At 71.4% G+C, this 16,586-nt stretch overlaps 1 protein-coding gene and 2 non-coding genes across 4 annotated transcripts; 1 reads left to right on the forward strand and 2 right to left on the reverse strand.

Annotated features, from left to right (window-relative positions):
- The first annotated feature begins 412 nt into the window (after positions 1-412).
- Positions 413-15,297, forward strand: SLC39A4 (solute carrier family 39 member 4). 2 transcript variants are annotated; one of them, XM_064507968.1, is made up of 12 exons: positions 413-632; positions 3,714-3,919; positions 6,580-6,858; positions 7,568-7,772; positions 8,894-9,187; positions 9,603-9,775; positions 9,887-10,039; positions 10,112-10,219; positions 11,607-11,661; positions 12,391-12,543; positions 13,296-13,483; positions 15,004-15,297. In XM_064507968.1, exons 1-12 carry the CDS (start codon positions 428-430, stop codon positions 15,130-15,132), a joined length of 2,148 nt encoding a protein of 715 aa, XP_064364038.1. In that variant the 5' UTR covers positions 413-427; the 3' UTR covers positions 15,133-15,297. The 2 variants fall into 2 exon arrangements, with proteins under 2 accessions (XP_064364038.1, XP_064364039.1); XM_064507969.1 differs by lacking the exon at positions 413-632 and adding an exon at positions 2,190-2,270.
- TRNAR-CCG (transfer RNA arginine (anticodon CCG)) lies at positions 1,346-1,418 on the reverse strand. The gene has a single exon. It is a non-coding gene; the product is annotated as a tRNA-Arg (tRNA).
- TRNAR-CCG (transfer RNA arginine (anticodon CCG)) lies at positions 11,754-11,826 on the reverse strand. Its single transcript has one exon. It is a non-coding gene; the product is annotated as a tRNA-Arg (tRNA).
- Positions 15,298-16,586: the final 1,289 nt, after the last annotated feature.

The raw sequence follows: 16,586 nt of genomic DNA on the forward strand, positions 1-16,586 counted from the left end.
CCCTGGAAAAGACAGCTTGACTCGCCTGGCGTCTCGTAAAGATAGCTGTAGCCAGAATATTCCTGTCTCTCGGTGTGCAAACACCGCAAACCCACGCAACTGCGCTAGCAGGTTTATTCTTTTATCACCGCTCCGGGGGATCGCGTGATTATTTTCATATTAAAGCGTGATGCTGCGCGGAATTGATTCACCTTCCAGGAAGGGTCCAAATACCCTTATCTTTATGATGGAAACTACGGAGGAATCTGCTTGGCCTCGGAGAGTCTCTGCCCGGAGGCCCGTTGCTGCGGCGGCCTCCGAGGCTGCCCGCGCCTCGCCGGACGGGTTCGGGTGTAAACCGCATTCCTTTCCCTCACTCTCCCCTGGAAACGGCAGCGCGGGGAATGCGGCTCGGCAAGGCTCTCCATTGTGCCGCTGTTTGCGGAAGATGCGGCTCAAACCAACCAACGCGTTAAGCGCGGCGAGCGCTTCCCCGCGCCCCTTCGGCACGGCTGGCGCCGACCGACGCCGCAGCACGGTTCCCGGCCCCGATTTCGTACAAATCGCGCGTAAAACTGCCAGCGAGGCGCTGCGGATCCCGGGCTCGGCGGCAGGTCCCGCGAGCCGCCGCTGCCGTCGCGGGCAGGGAAGGGGTGAGGTTCCCGCTGTCCCGGCGCCGCTGCGCTCTCGCGGAGGAGGCGTGTGCCGGCGGGTTTCTGATGGGAACGGGACGGTCTCCGCGCACACGGCTTGGGCCGCGGGGCAGGCGGTAATTAAGGCGTAATTGCTCGCTATCGCGATTACGCGCCCTGGGCAATCTGGACTGGCGGCTGCCGGGCCCCTCCTGGTCCCTCCCCTGCGCGGACGGGGCTGGCGGGATCTGCTCCCTGCCCTTCCCAGGCTGAGCCCCCTCTGCCAGCGCCGGGACCCTCGGAGCCGAGAGCACCCCGCAAGGGCTCCCAGCCCCACCTCCCCGGCGGTGCTTCGCTCCCGCCGACTGACGCAGCAGCGCGGCGGCCTCGGGGCGACTCCTGCTCGTAAAAAATGAGTCAAGAAGTGACAGCGAGCGCCTCGGGCCGCGCACGTCCGCCGCCGAGCAGCGGGGGCCGCTTCTCTGCCCCGCGGCGTCGACCCACCCCGCTGCGGGGCCAGGGGCTCCGTGACTCATGGCGCAGCCGGCCGCCGGGCTTTTCCCTGCCTGCGGAAAAAAATTCCCCGCGCTGGCTCTTCCTGGTCAGCTCCATCACCGGTGTCCCGTCATCCCGCCACCCCCCAGCCCCGGGGTTTTCCCCGCTGTCCCCCTGTTGTCCCCCGTGTCCCCGGCCCTCGGCAGCTGCCCCCCCGATGGGGCAAAAGCCACCCGCCGCGACCCAGGTGGGACTCGAACCCACAGTCCCCAGCTCCGGAGGCTGATGCCTTATCCATTAGGCCACTGGGCCCAGCTGGGGGGCTGCCCCCGGCGCCCGGAGCTGCCCCCCAAGGACACCCATGGCCAGGGCTGCCGGGCCGGGGGCCCAGCGGGGACGCGCAGCAGCCCAGACGCCACGGTGATGGGCACCCATGCAGCCCCCCCCCCCCCATAGCCCTGGGGCCGTTAACGGCCCAGGAGGAGGCTGGAGGCAGCGAGCCCGGGCGGCCCGCGTGCCCCGGCCGCTCTGGCACACCGCGCCGCGCCGCGGCAGCTTATCTGCCCTTGCCCGGGCCGCCCCGGCGCGTCTCGGCTGCACTTTGGCTGCGGGGAGGGTCCACGGCCGCCGCGGGCCCTTCGCCCCGTGCGACGGCACCCGCGCCGGGGCAGAGGCGGCACGTGTGCACGCGCGTGTGCACAGCACGCACGTGCGCTTGCGCCCGGCGAGGGAGCCGGGCAGGGCTCGGGCCGCGGTGCCCGCCGTCGGGGCCGCCCGGACGCCTGGGTCCCCGGGGGGCCAGGGGCCGCCGGGCACGGCGTGGCTGCAGCCGGGAGGCGTGTTGGGGCCCCGCCGCCTCCTCCCCCCGAGCCCCCGAGCACGCTTGGCCGCCCCGGCCGGCTCTGCGGGCTGCCGAGCGCCGGAGGCGTCCGGCTCTGCCTCTGCCGGAGGGGCCTGGGGGGCCGCCGGCGGCCGCGGCGCGGGGCTGGGTGCCGGGGCGGCGTCGGCAGCGCTGGCAGGGCCGCGGCGGGGCTGACTCACTTCCTTCCCCGTCGGGGCTCGGGGCCGCCGGAGCGCACACGTGTGCGTGCCGGACGGGGACGACGGGCTCCCGGTCGCCCGCACCAGCCGCTGCCGCCCCGAGGAGCTCGCGCCCTCCCGCAGGTGACGGCTCGCCGGGCCCCGCCGCCGGGTGCCCTCCGCCGGGGGGCTTGGGGGGGAGCGTGGGGAGCCGCGGGGGAGCGGGGCGAGGAGACGCAGAGCGCAGAGCCGAGCTCCCGGGGAGGGGGGACCCACGCACCCGGGCGTGAGCTGAGCACCCGTGGGTGCAACACGGAGGCGGGGGCCAGCTGAGTACCGTGGGGTGAGCTGAGCGCGGGGGGAGAGGTTAGTGCCCGGGGATGAGACGAGCACCCAGGCGTGAGTTTAGTGCCCGGGGAGTTATGCTGAGCACCCCGGCGCTGGCCTAATGCCCCGGGGCGAGCTGAGCACCCATGGGTGAGCACAGCACCCAGGGGTGAGCTGAACACCCAGAGGTGGGCTGAGTCCCCAGGGGGTTGACCTGAGCACCTGGGGGTGTCGAGCACCTGGGGGTTGACCTGAGCACCCAGGCGCCAGCCTAACACCCTGGGGCGAGCTGAGCACCCATGGGTGAGACAAGCACCCAGAGCTGACCTGAGCACCCTGTGGGTGAGCTGAGCACCCATGGGTGAGCCAAGCACCCAGAGCTAAGCTGAGCACCCAGGGGGTTGACCTGAGCACCCAGGCGCCAGCCTAACGCCCCAGGGTGAGCTGAGCACCCATGGGTGAGACAAGCACCCAGAGCTGACCTGAGCACCCAGGGGTGAGCTGAGTACCCAGGGGGTTGACCTGAGCACCCACAGGGTGAGCTGAGTATCCATGGGCGAGCCGAGCACCCAGGTGTGAGCTGATCACCCAGGGGGTGAGCAGAGCACCCAAGGGGTTGACCTGAGCACCTGGGGGGGCTGAGCTGATCACCCAGGGGGTGAGCTGAGCACCCACGGGGTTGACCTGAGCACCCAGGCACCAGCCTAATGCCTCAGGGCGAGCTGAGAACCCACGGGCGAGACAAGCACCCAGGCGTGAACTGAGCACCCGGGCGTGAGCCTGGCACCCAGGGGTGATACAAGCACCCAGGGGTGAGCTGAACACCTTGGGGGGGGTGAGCTAAGCACCTGGGGGCTGACCTGAGCACCCAGGCGCCAGCCTGAAGCCCCGGGGCGAGCTGAGCACCCACGGGCGAGCCCAGCACCCAGGCGTGAACCTGGCACCGGGGCGAGCCGAGCCCCCCGTACGGGGGACCTATGCACCGGGGGGGCACCTGTGCACCGGGGGGGACCCGTGCGCCCGTCGGGGGAGCCGCCGGGGGGGCGAGCGGGCGGGGGGGCGGCGCGGGCGCAGCCGCCACCGCCGCGGGGCCCTGAGGAATGGTTAACCCGGGGCAATCTCGCCCCGAGCCAATCACCGCCGCGGCCCCGGGAGATTAGAGCCGCGGGTGCCGCCGCCGCCACCGCCACCAGCCCCGGGGCCACGGGCGGGCGAGCGAGCGGGCGCCGCGGCCCACCGGCTCCCCGTTGCGCTCCCCAGGCCCCCGCGGAGCCATGGCCCCGCTGCTGGCCCTGCTGGCCCTGTGCCTGGCGGCCCCCCGCCTCGCCGCCGCCGCCGCCGCCCCGCTGCCGGCCCTGGGGGCCCTGCTGTCGTCGGGAGAAGGCTCCCTGCCCCGCGCCGCCGTGGAGGCCCTCGTGGGTGCCGCGGCGGCCCGTGCGCACTGCCCCGCCGCGCCGTGCGGAAAGGTAAAGGCCTCCGCGCGCGGGCCGCCCGCCCCGGGCCGTGTGGAAAGGGCCGGATGGCCCCGGGGGCAAACTCCAGCTCCGGCGCGGCACGGCGCACGACGCCCCGCCGCCGCGACGCCCGGCCCGGCCGCCTCGCGGGGTGCCCCGGGGTGGGCGAGGCGGGGGGCCGCGGCCGTGGGGTGTCCCGGGGACCGGGGTGTCCCGCAGCGGGGATGTGGGGCGCCTGGGGGGTGCATGTGGGGATGGAGAGCTCAGTGGGGTGCGTTGGGGCTGGGGAGCTCAGTGGGTGCATTGGGGCTGGGGCGTCCCATAGAGGTGTGTGTGGGGCTGGGGGACATCAGGGGTGCATGTGGGGCTGGGGAGCTCAGTGGGGTGCGTTGGGGCTGGGGAGCTCAGTGGGGTGCATTGGGGCTGGGGCATCCCATAGGGGTGCGTGTGGGGCTGGGGGACATCAGGGGTGCATTGGGGTTGGGAGGTCCCATAGGGGGTTGTGTGGGGCTGGGGAGCTCAGCAGGGTGCATTGGGGCCACAGGGTCCCATAGGGGTGCATGTGGGGCTGGGGGACATCAGGGGTGCATTGGGGCCACAGGGTCCCATAGGGGTGCATGTGGGGCTGGGGGACATCAGGGGTGCATTGGGGCCACAGGGTCCCATAGAGGTGTGTGTGGGGCTGGGGGACATCAGGGGTGCATGTGGGGCTGGGGAGCTCAGTGGGGTGCTTTGGGTCCAGGGGATCCCAGAGGGGTGCGTGTGGGGCTGAGGACCTCAGCGGGGTGCATTGAGGCTGGGAGGTCCTAGAGGGGTGGATGTGGGGCTGGGGGACATCAGGGGTGCATTGGGGCTGGGAGGTCCCATGGGGTGGATGTGGGGCTGGGGACTTCAGCGGGGTGCATTGGGGCCGGGGGGGTCCCACAGGGGCGCATGTGAGGGTGGGGGGTCCTGGAGGGGTATGTGTGGGGCTGGGGACCTTGGTGGGGTGCACTGGGGCTGGGGGGTCCCAGAGGGGTGCATGTGGGGCCAGGCATCCTGGAGGGGCGCATGTGGGGCTGGGGGACGTCAGGGGTGCATTGGGGGTGGGGGGGTCCCAGAGGGGCACGTGTGGGGCTGGGGACCTCAGTGGGGTGCATTGCGGGTGGGGGGGTCCCGGAGGGGCACATGTGGGGCCAGGGGACTTCAGTGGGGCGCATGGGGCTGGGGGGGTCCCGGAAGGGTGCGTGTGGGGCTGGGGGACATTGGGGTGCATTGGGGGTGGGGGACCTTGGGGGTGTCTGTGGGATTCGTGTCCCCATGGGGGGGGGGGGGCGTGGGTGTCACACTGCTCCCCTGCCCCACTGCTCCCTGCAGCCCCCCCCCGCTGCCTTTCCCTCTGCCCCACCGTGTCCCCCGTGGCACCATGTCCCTGTGGCACCATGTCCCATGGCACTGTCTCTCCCATGGCACCATGTCCCTGTGGCACCATGCGATGTCACCTGTGGCACAGTGTCCCCATGGCACTGTCCCTCCCATGTCCCCATGCCCCACGTCCCCTGTGGCACCACATCCCTGTGGCACCATGTCCCCCATGGCACCAGGTCCCCATGGCACCATGTCCCCATGGCACCACGTCCCCCATGGCACCATGTCCCCTGTGGCACCATGTCCCTGTGTCCCCAATGACACCAGGTCCCCTGTGGCACCAAGTCCCCATGGCACCATGTCCCTCCCATGCCACCATGTCCCCATGGTATCACATCCCCCGTGGCACCATGTCCCTGTGGCACCATGTCCCTGTGGCGCCATGGTCCCCGTGACACCATGTCCCCCATAGTACCATGTCCCCATTGCACCGTCCCTCCCATGGCACCATGTTCCCTGTGGCACCATGTCCCCATGCCCCACATCCCCCATGTCACCATGTCCCCAGTGGCACCATGTCCCTGTGTCCCCAATGACACCAGGTCCCCTGTGGCACCATGTCCCCATGGCACCATGTCCCCATTACACTGTCCCTCCCATGCCACCACATCCCCCATGGCACCACATCCCCCATGGCACCATGTCCCTGTGGCACCATGTCCCCCATGGCACCATGGTCCCCTGGCACCATGTCCCCATTGTACCATCCCTCCCATGGCACCATGTCCCCCTGTCCCCACATCCCCTGTGGCACCATGTCACCGTGTCCCTATGGTACCATGATCCTGCTGCACCAGGTCCCCATGGCACCACATCCCCCATGGCACCACGTCCCCTGTGGCACCATGTCACCGTGTCCCCTGTGGCACCATGTCCCCCGTGGCACCGTGTCCCTATGGCACCATGACCCTGTTGCACCACGTCCCCCATGGCACCACGTCCCCTGTGGCAGCATGTCCCCCGTGTCCCTTGTAGCACCACGTCCCCTGTGGCACCGTGTCCCTATGGCACCAGGTCCCCATGGCACCACATCCCCCATGGCACCACGTCCCCTGTGGCACCAAGTCACCATGTCCCTTGTAGCACCACGGCCCCTGTGGCACTGTGTCCGCATTGCACCATGTCCCCATTGCACCATGTCCCCCATGGCACTGTCCCCCCCATGACACCATGGCACCGTGTCCCCTGTGGCACCGTGTCCCATGTCCCCGCGTCCCCGTCCCCGCCCGTCGCCGCGCCCCGCAGCCGCCGCCCTCCGCCCGCAGTGCCTCTCGGCCGAGGACGTCTTCGGGCTGGTGGGCAAGGCGGGCCGCCGCGACGCGCGCCTGGAGGCCGCCGAGCTGCCCTGGCTGGGCACCGCCGTGCTGCTGGCCGTCACCGACCCCGCCGGCGCCTGCGCCGCCGCCGCCGCCGGCCGCCTGCCCGCCCGCGCCCGCGCCTTCCACGCCGCCTTCGCCGCCGCCGCCCGCCCCAGCCCGCGGGACGTGGCCGAGCTGCTGGGCGCCGTGGGACGCTACTACCGCCCCGCCGCCGCCCTCGGAGAGGTGAGCCGGGGCCGCGCGGGCGCCGGGGCGCGGGGAGGTGGCACTTGCGGTGGCGGGGTGTTGCGTGCACAGCCGCGTGCCGGGGTGGGGGACGCTCGCAGTGCCGGGGTGTTGCGTGCACAGCCGCGTGCCGGGGTGGGGGACGCTCGCAGTGCCGGGGTGTTGCGTGCACAGCCACGTGTCGCAGTCACACCCGCACTGCCGGGTGTTGCATGCACAGCCACTTGTAGGGGTGAGGGACACTCGCAGTGCCAGGGTGTTGCATGCACAGCCACGTGCCACAGGCACACCCGCACTGCCGGGGTGTTGCATGCACAGCCACGTGTAGGGGTGGGGGACACTCGCACTGCCGGGGTGTTGCATGCACAGCCGTGTGCCGCAGGCACACCCTCACTGCCAGGGTGTTGCATGCACAGCCACAGAGGCACCCGCGGTGCCGGGGTGTTGCATGCACAGCCGTGTGCTGGGGTGTTGCATGCACTCGCAGTGCCAGGGTGTTGCACGCACAGCCGCGTGCCAGGGTGGAGGATACACTCGCGGTGCTGGGGTGTTGCACGCACAGCCGCGTGCCGGGATGGAGGATACACTCGCAGTGCCGCGGTGTTGCACGCACAGCCGCGTGCCGGGGTGGGGGACACTCGCGGTGCCGGGCTGGGGACCCCCCAATGGCGGGGGTCACCGCCCCGGCCCGGCTGACGGCGTCGCGCAGCCCTGCGTGGACGCGGCGCGGGTGCTGGCGGAGAGCGCGGCGGCGGCGCCGGGGGTGGGTGCCGGGCTGGCCGAGCGGGTGCTGGCCACCCTGGGCGCCCACGTGCTGCGCGGGAGCTGCCTGCGGGCCCTGCCGCCCCCCGCCTTCTTCCTCGACTACATCTTCGAGCGCTTCGGCAACGGCTCCCAGAACCTCTCGCTGGAGGGTGAGGCGGGCGCCTGGGGGGCGCGGGGGGGCAGGATGGGGGGCGGGTGCAGCAGGGCCCTGGCTCTGGGGTGGCTTGGACCCACTGGGAGCTGGGACATGTGGGGCACGGCCCCCCCCCAGCCTGGGGGCTGGGGGTGCTGGGGCAGGGGGCTGAGGTGGGGGGGGGTCATGGTGGGGCTGGGCTGTGGGGCAGGGGCCGTGGGGCATGGATTGTGGGCTGTGGGGGGGTCATGGTGGGGCATGGATTGTGGGGTAGGGCTGTGGGGCAGGGGGCCATGGGGCAGGGCCGTGGGGCAGGGTTGTGGCGCAGGGGGCTGTGGGTGTCATGGTGGGGCAGGGGCTATGGGGCAGGGGGCCATGGGGCAGGGCTGGGGCGCAGTGGGCTGTGGGGCAGGGGGCTGTGGGGGGGTCATGATGGGGCAGGGGCCATGGGGCAGGGCCATGGGGCAGGGCTGTGGGGCAGGGGCTATGCGAGAGGGCCGTGGGGCAGGAGGCCATGGGGCAGGGCTGTGGGGCAGGGGCCATGGGGCAGGGGCTATAGGGCAGGCCCATGGGGCAGGGCTGTGGGGCAGGGGGCTGGGGGCGGTCATGGTGGGGCAGGGGGCCATGAGGCAGGGCCATGGGGCAGGGGCTATGGGGCAGGACTGTGGGGCAGGGGGCTGTGGGGGGATGTGATGGGGCAGGGGCTATGGGGCAGGGCTGTGGGGCAGGGCTCTGTGGGGGGTCATGGTGGGGCATGGATTATGGGGCAGGGTCTATGGGGCAGGGGGCCATGAGGCAGGGCCATGGAGCACAGCTATGGGGCAGGACTGTGGGGCAGGGGGCCATGGGGCAGGGCCATGGAGCACGGCTATGGGGAAGGGCCGTAGGGCAGGGGGCCATGGGGCATGGCCATGGGGCACAGCTATGGGGCAGGGCTGTGGGGCAGGGGGCCATGGGGCAGGGCCATGGAGCATGGCTATGGGGAAGGGCCATGGGGCAGGGCCATGGGGCAGGGCCGTGGGGCACAGCTATGGGGCAGGGCTGTGGGGCAGGGGGCCATGGAGCACGGCTATGGGGAAGGGCCATGGGGCAGGGCCATGGGGCAGGGCCGTGGGGCGTCTGACAGGCACGTGGCAGGGCTGAGCGCGCTGATGGAGCAGCTGGAGCTGGTCCCCGCGGAGCACCAGCACGAGGACACCGGGGACGGGGACGGGGACGCCCGCGCCGCCGCGGCCGGGAGCTCCGCCTGGGACACGCTGTGCCTGGGCCCCGCCGCCCTGCTGCAGCTGCACGGGCTGGACGCCGCCGGGACGCTCTCCCAGCCCGACCTCGCCCGCCTCGGCCCCGCGCTGCTGCAGCAGCGGCTCAGCGGCGCCTGCTCGGCCGCCCGCGCCGCCAACGGCACCGCCGGCGAGCTCAGCACCGCCGAGAGTGAGTCGCGGCGCGGCGTGCAGCGCCGTGCACCGCACCGTGCCGTGTCGCAGCGTGCAGCGCCGTGCATCGCATTGCAGCGTGCAGCGCCGTGCATTGTGTTGCGGCGTGCAGCGCATTGCACCGTGCAGCACCGCGTCGCAGCGTGCAGCGCCGTGCATCGTGTCGCAGCGTGCAGCGCCGTGCATCGCGTTGCAGCGTGCAGCGCCGTGCATCGCGTCGCAGCGTGCAGCGCCGTGCATCGCGTTGCAGCGTGCAGCGCCGTGCATCGTGTCGCAGCGTGCAGCGCCGTGCATCGTGTCGCAGCGTGCAGCGCCGTGCATCGCGTTGCAGCGTGCAGCGCCGTGCATCGTGTCGCAGCGTGCAGCGCCGTGCACCGCGCCGCGCACCGGGTGACGGTGCTGCCCGCCTCCAGGGTACGTGTACGGCTCGCTGGCCACGCTGGCGGTGTGCCTGTGCTCCCTGTGCGGCATCGCCCTGCTGCTGTGCACCGCCTGCGCCGGCGCCCGCCGCTACGTCATCCAGCTCTTCGTCAGCCTGGCCGTGGGCTCGCTCACCGGCGACGCCCTGCTGCACCTCGTGCCCCAGGTGGGAGCCGGCGCCGGGCCCCGGCGCGCGGGCGCATGTGTGCACGCGCTTGTGCGAGATGCGCGGGTGAATGCAACGCGCGCGTGCTGAGCCCGCCCCGGCCCGCCGCAGTTCCTGGGGCTGCACTCGCACGCGGACGAGGACCACGGCCACGAGGAGGAGGGGGCCGCTGCCACCTGGAAGCTGCTGGCGGTGCTGGGGGGCCTCTACGGCTTCTTCCTCCTGGAGAAGCTCTTCGACCTGCTGGTGCACGGGGAGCCCCAGGTGGGGCCGGGCCGGGCCGGGGGGCTGGGGGGCCGCGGGGGGCCGGCGGGGGCTGACGCGGTGGCGGCGCAGGCGGAGGCGGCGGGGGGCTCCCGGTGCGAGCACGCCGTGGCCCTGCAGCTCTGCGAGGAGGAGATGCGGCGCCGCAAGCAGCTCCAGGGCTCCTCCTGCTCCGACCTGGTACCCGGCGGCGGCGGGGGGCTGGCGCTGGCGGGGGGCAGGGGATGCCAAGTTGGTGTGGGGCTGGGGATGCCACTTTGGTGTGGGGCAGGGGCTGGGGATGCTGTGTTGGTGTGGGGCAGGGGCCAGGGATGCTGGGTCGGTGTGGGTCAGGGGCCAGGGATGCCACTTTGGTGTGGGGCAGGGGCTGGGGATGCTGGGTCAGTGTGGGGCGGGGGCCAGGGATGCTGTGTTGGTGTGGGGCAGGGGCCAGGGATGCTGGGTTGGTGTGGGGCAGGGGCCAGGGATGCCACTTTGGTGTGGGGCAGAGGCCTGGGATGCCAGGTTAGTGTGGGGCAGGGAGCTGGGGTCAGTGTGGGGTGGGTACAAGGGATGCTGGAGTCAGCATGGGGCTGCGGATGCCACGTCGGTGTGGGGCAGGGGTCAGGGATGCCGAGGTTGGTGTGGGGCAGGGGCCAGGGATGCCGGGGTCAGTGTGGGACAGGGGCTGGGGGTGCTGGGTCAGTGTGGGGCAGGGGCCAGGGATGCCACTTTGGTGTGGGGCAGGGGCTGGGGATGCCGGGGTCAGTGTGGGGCGGGGGCCAGGGATGCTGTGTTGGTGTGGGGCCGGGGCTGGGGATGCTGGGTTGGTGTGGGGCAGGGGCCAGGGATGCCACTTTGGTGTGGGGCAGGGGCCTGGGATGCCAGGTTAGTGTGGGGCAGGGAGATGGGGTCAGTGTGGGGTGGGTACAAGGGATGCTGGAGTCAGCATGGGGCTGCGGATGCCACGTCGGTGTGGGGCAGGGGTCAGGGATGCCAGGGTCAGTGTGGGGCAGGGGCCAGAGATGCCACTTTGGTGTGGGGCAGGGGCTGGGGATGCTGGGTTGATGTGGGGCAGGGGCTGGGGTCAGTGTGGGGTGGGTACAAGGGATGCTGGAGTTGGCATGGGGCTGGGGATGCTGGGTTGGTGTGGGGCAGGGGCCGGGGATGCCAGGTTGATATGGGGCAGAGGCCAGGGATGCTGGGTTGGTGTGGGGCAGGGGCTGGGGTCAGTGTGGGGTAGGTACAAGGGATACTGGAGCTGGCATGGGGCTGGGGATGCTGGGTCAGTGTGGGGCAGGGGCTGGGGATGCCACTTTGGTGTGGGGCAGAGGCCGGGGATGCTGGGTCGGTGTGGGGCAGGGGCCGGGGATGCCAGGTTGATATGGGGCAGAGGCCGGGGATGCTGGGTCGGTGTGGGGCAGGGGCCGGGGATGCCAGGTTGATATGGGGCAGAGGCCGGGGATGCTGGGTCAGTGTGGGGCAGGGGCCGGGGATGCCAGGTCGGTGTGGGGCAGGCAGCTGGTGCCGTGGGGCAGCACGTGCCTGGGGGGCGCCGGGGGTGCGGGACCCACATCTCCGCCCCCAGGTGCGGGTGGAGGACCCCCCCCTCAGCCAGAGCACGCCGGAGCCGCCCGGCCCAGGTACGGGACCCCCGGTGCCCCCCGGCGCCCCCCGCCCCCATCGCAGCATCCCGGGGGGGCGAGCAAAAAGGGGGCGGGGGGGGCCCCGCGGCCGACCCAGGTGGGACTCGAACCCACAATCCCCAGCTCCGGAGGCTGATGCCTTATCCATTAGGCCACTGGGCCGGTGCGCTGCAGTGGCGCCGGCGCCTCTCGTGCTGCCAGGCGCCGCGGGGGGGGCACGGGGTGGGCTGGGGCTATGGGGCAGGCGGGGGCTCTGGGGCGGGAGCAGGGAGCCCACGCGGTGCTATGGGGCGGGGACCCCCGTGGGGTGCCGTGGGGTGGGAGCAGGGACCCCCGGGCAGTGCTGTGGGGCAGGGACCCTTGTGGGGTGCCGTGGGGCGGGAGTGGGGACCCCTGTGTGGGGCAGGGACCCCTATGGGGCACTGTGGGGTGGGAGTGGTGACCCCTGTGTGGGGCAGGGACCCCCGTGGGGCGCCATGGGGCGGGAGTGGGGACCCCCGTGTGGGGCAGGGACCCCCGTGGGGTGCCGTGGGGCAGGAGCAGGGAGCCCCATGGGGCACAGTGGGGCAGGGAGCCCTGTGGGGCGCCGTGGGGTGGGAGCAGCGACCCCCGCGTGGGGCAGGGACCCTCGTAGGGCACCGTGGGGCGGGAGCGGGGAGGGCCGCGGGGCCGACGCCGTGGGGCTGACGCCGTGGGGCTGACGCCGTGGGGCCGACGGCGGCGCAGGGCTGCGGGCGCTGCCCTACATGATCACGGTGGGCGACGGCATCCACAACTTCGCCGACGGGCTGGCGCTGGGCGCTGCCTTCGCGGCCTCGTGGCGCTCCGGCCTGGCCACGACGCTCGCCGTGCTCTGCCACGAGCTGCCCCACGAGCTCGGTGCGACCCCCCGGCAGGCCGCGCCGTGGGGCGGGGGCGTGGGGTGGGGGCTGCAGGGTGGGTGCATGGTGCAGGGGTGTGCTGGGTGCAGGGTGTGGGGGGTGCTGGGTGTGTGGGGGGATGCTGGCTGTGGGGTGCAGGGGGGTGCTGGGTGCACGGTGTGGGGGGGGCTATGGGGTGCAGGGGGGTGCGGGGTGCATGGTGCAGGGGGGTGTGGGGTGCAGGGGGGTGCCAGATGCACAGTGTGGGGGGTGCAGGGGGGGTGCCAGGTGCATGGTGTGGGGGGGGCTATGGGGTGCAGGGGGGTGCTGGCTGCATGGTGTGGGGGGGGCTATGGGGTGCAGGGGGGTGCCAGGTGCATGGTGTGGGGGGGGCTATGGGGTGCAGGGGGGTGCTGGGTGTGGGGTGCAGGGGATGTGGGGGGTGCGGGGCACAGAGGGGTGCCGGGTGCATGGTGTGGGGGGGGATGTGGGGTGCAAGGGGGTGTTTGGTGCCGGGTGCAGGGGATGTGGGGTGCAGGGGGGTGCTGGGTGCGGGGCGCAGAGGGGTGCCAGGCACATGGCGGGGGGGGGATGTGGGGTGCAAGAGGGTGTCGGGCCCTGGGTGCAGGGGATGTGGGGTGCAGGGGGGTGCCAGCTGCATGGTGTGGGGGGCGCGGGGCGCAGGGGACGTGGGGCGCAGGGGATGTGGGGCGCGGGGGACGCGGGGCGCGGGCTGCCAGCGGCGGGGCGCTGACGGGGCGGCCGCTCCAGGGGACTTTGCGGCGCTGCTGCACGCGGGGCTGAGCGTGCGCCGGGCCCTGCTGCTCAACTTCGCCAGCGCCCTCACCGCCTTCCTGGGCCTCTACCTGGCCCTGGCGCTGGCCACCAGCGACGAGGTCAAGGCCTGGATCTTCACCGTGGCCACCGGCCTCTTCCTCTACGTGGCCCTCTGCGACATGGTGAGCGCGCGGCCCTGCCCGCCCGCCCGCCCGCCGCTGCCGTGGGGCGCGTGGGGCTGCGGCACTCGGTGGTGTGCCGTGGCATGCGCGGGGCTCCGGGCGTGCCGTGCCACGGGGTGTGTGCTGTGCCGTGCCACGCGTGCTGTGCTGTGCGTGCTGCGTTGTGCGTGCTGCTCCGTGTGCTGTGCCGTGCATGCTGCTCCGTGTGCCGTGCCACGCGTGCTGTGCTGTGCGTGCTGCTCCGTGTGAGCCGTGCCACGTGTGATGCGCTGTGCCGTGCCGTGCCGTGCATGCTGCCCCGTGTGTGCCATGCCGTGTCACGCGTGCTGTGCTGTGTGCCGTGCCGTGCGCCATGCCGTGCGTGCTGCTCCGTGTGCTGTGCCGTGCCACGCGTGCTGTGCTGTGCATGCTGCGTTGTGCGTGCTGCTCCGTGTGCCGTGCCACTCGTGATGCGCTGTGCATGCTGCTCCGTGTGCCGTGCCACACGTGATGCGCTGTGCGTGCTGTGCCGTGCCGTGCCGTGCCATGCGTGCTGCTCCGTGTGAGCTGTGCCGTGCCACGCGTGCTGCGCTGTGCATGCCGTGCTGTGCTGTGCATGCTGCTCTGTGTGTGCCATGCGTGCTGTGCTGTGCATGCTGTGCACGCTGCTCCGTGTGCACCGTGGCACGTGTGCTGTGCACGCTGCCTTGTGCGTGCCGCTCCGTGTGAGCTGTGCCGTGCCACGCGTGCTGCGCTGTGCGTGCCGTGCTGTGCTGTGCATGCTGCTCTGTGTGCTGTGCCACGCGTGCCGCGCTGTGCGTGCTGCTCTGTGTGAGCTGTGCCGTGCCATGCATGCTGTGCTGTGCGTGCTGTGCCATGCTATGCGTGCTGCTCTGTGTGCGCCATGCTGTGCCGTGCTTGCTGTGCTGCGCTGTGCGTGCTGCTCCGTGTGTGCCGTGCTGTGCCACGTGTGCCGTGCGTGCTGCTCCGTGTTTGCCATGCTGTGCCATGCGTGCTGCGCTGTGTGCTGTGCCACACGTGCTGTGCTGCGTGCTGCTCTGTGTGCCGTGCTGTGCCACGTGTGCTGTGCTGTGCTGCGCTGTGCACGCTGCTCCGTGTGTGCCGTGCCATGCGTGCTGCGCTGTGCGTGCTGCTCCATGTGCCATGCCGTGCCACGCGTGCTGTGCATGCTGCTCCGTGTGTGCCGTGCCATGCCACATGTGCTGTGCTGTGCGTGCTGCCCTGTGTGTGCCGTGCCGTGCCACACGTGCTGTGCCGTGCATGCTGCTCCGTGTGCCATGCCGTGCCACGCGTGCCATGCGTGCTGCTCCGTGCGTGCCGTGCGCGCTATGCTGGGCTGCGCGTGCTGCACCGTGCCGTGCCGTGCCATGTGCTATACCATGCACGCTGTGCCGTGCCGTGCGCGCTATGCTGGGCTGTGCATGCTGCACCGTGCCGTGCCGCGTGCCCCCCGCCGTGCCCCACGTGCCGCGGGGGTCACCCGCAGCCCTGACGCTGCCCCGTCGCGTCCCGCCCCGCAGCTGCCGGCCATGCTGAGCGCGCGGGACGAGCGGCCCTGGCTGCTCTTCGCGCTGCACAACGCGGGGCTGCTGGCCGGCTGGGCCGTGCTGCTGCTGCTCTCCCTCTACGAGGACGACATCGTGCTGTGAGCGGGCCGACGGGACACCGCGCCGGGCCACCGCGCCGGGCCACCGCGCCGCAGTGTCACCGTGCCGCAACGTCACCGCGCCGCCGCGCCTTGGAGCCCCGCCGGCCCCTATTTATTTATTCATTGCCGGGGGACGAGAGCAGCCGAAATAAAGCCGGAGAGACGGCGCGCGGCTCCTGCTTCGGGGCGGGCGGGGGGCACGCGCCACCATCCCGTGTAGGGCCCCTATAGGGCTTAGGGCCCCTATAGGCTGTACGACCACAGTATATAGGACCCCTAAACAGTGTGGGGCCCCCATGGGGTGCAGGCTGGGAGGTGGAGGGCCCCTATAGGGTGTGGGGTCCCTATAGCGTGTAGGCCCCCATAGGGTGTAGGCTAGGGGGTGTAGGGCCCCTATAGGGTGTGGGTGGGGGCAGGAGGGCTGATACCCGGTGGGGAGCCCCTATAGGTGTGGGACCCCCATAGGGTGTAGGGCCGACAGTGTCTAGGGCCACTATTGAGTGCAGGGCCCCTATAGGGTGTATGACCACAGTATATAGGACCCCTAAACAGTGTGGGGCCCCTATAGGGTGTAGGGCCCCTATAGGCTGTACGACCACAGTATACAGGACCCCTAAACAGTGTGGGGCCCCTATAGGGTGTAGGGCCCCTATAGGCTGTACGACCACAGTATACAGGACCCCTAAACAGTGTGGGGCCCCCATGGGGTGCAGGCTGGGAGGTGGAGGGCCCCTATAGGATATGGGGTCCCTATAGCGTGTAGGCCCCCATAGGGTGTAGGCTAGGGGGTGTAGGGCCCCTATAGGGTGTGGGTGGGGGCAGGAGGGCTGATACCCGGTGGGGAGCCCCTATAGGTGTGGGACCCCCATAGGGTGTAGGGCCGACAGTGTCTAGGGCCCCTATAGGGTGTAGGGCCCCTATAGGGTCTAGGGCCCCTATAGGCTGTATGACCACAGTATATAGGACCTCTAAATGGTGTGGAGCCCCTATACGGTGTGGGGTCCCTATAGCGTGTAGGCCCCCATAGGGTGTAGGCTAGGGGGTGTAGGGCCCCTATAGGGTGTGGGTGGGGGCAGGAGGGCTGATACCCGGTGGGGAGCCCCTATAGGTGTGGGACCCCCATAGGGTGTAGGGCCGACAGTGTCTAGGGCCACTATTGAGTGCAGGGCCCCTATAGGGTGTAGGGCCCCTATAGGCTGTATGTCCACAGTATATAGGACCCCTAAACAGTGTGGGGCCCCTATAGGGTGTAGGGCCCCTATAGGCTGTACGACCACAGTATATAGGACCCCTAAACAGTGTGGGGCCCTATGGGGTGCAGGCTGGGAGGTGTAGGGCTCCTATAGGGTGTGGGGTCCCTACAGGGTGTAGGCTAGGGGGTGTAGGGCCCCTCTGGGTTACGGGGCCCCTATAGGGTATGGGGCCCCATTGGGGTGCGGGCAGGGCACGTAGGGC

Source organism: Dromaius novaehollandiae, chromosome 2 (assembly GCF_036370855.1).
Source record: "Dromaius novaehollandiae isolate bDroNov1 chromosome 2, bDroNov1.hap1, whole genome shotgun sequence".
In the NCBI taxonomy this organism is placed as follows: domain Eukaryota; kingdom Metazoa; phylum Chordata; class Aves; order Casuariiformes; family Dromaiidae; genus Dromaius; species Dromaius novaehollandiae.

Bases quoted from the DNA above. Each gene is read 5' to 3' on its own strand.
- SLC39A4 (XM_064507968.1), top strand. From the start codon at position 428: ATGCGGCTCAAACCAACCAACGCGTTAAGCGCGGCGAGCGCTTCCCCG. The intron at 6,859-7,567 runs GTGAGCCGGGGC...GGCGTCGCGCAG, and splicing joins CCGCCGCCGCCCTCGGAGAG to CCCTGCGTGGACGCGGCGCG. The intron at 11,662-12,390 runs GTACGGGACCCC...ACGGCGGCGCAG, and splicing joins GCCGGAGCCGCCCGGCCCAG to GGCTGCGGGCGCTGCCCTAC.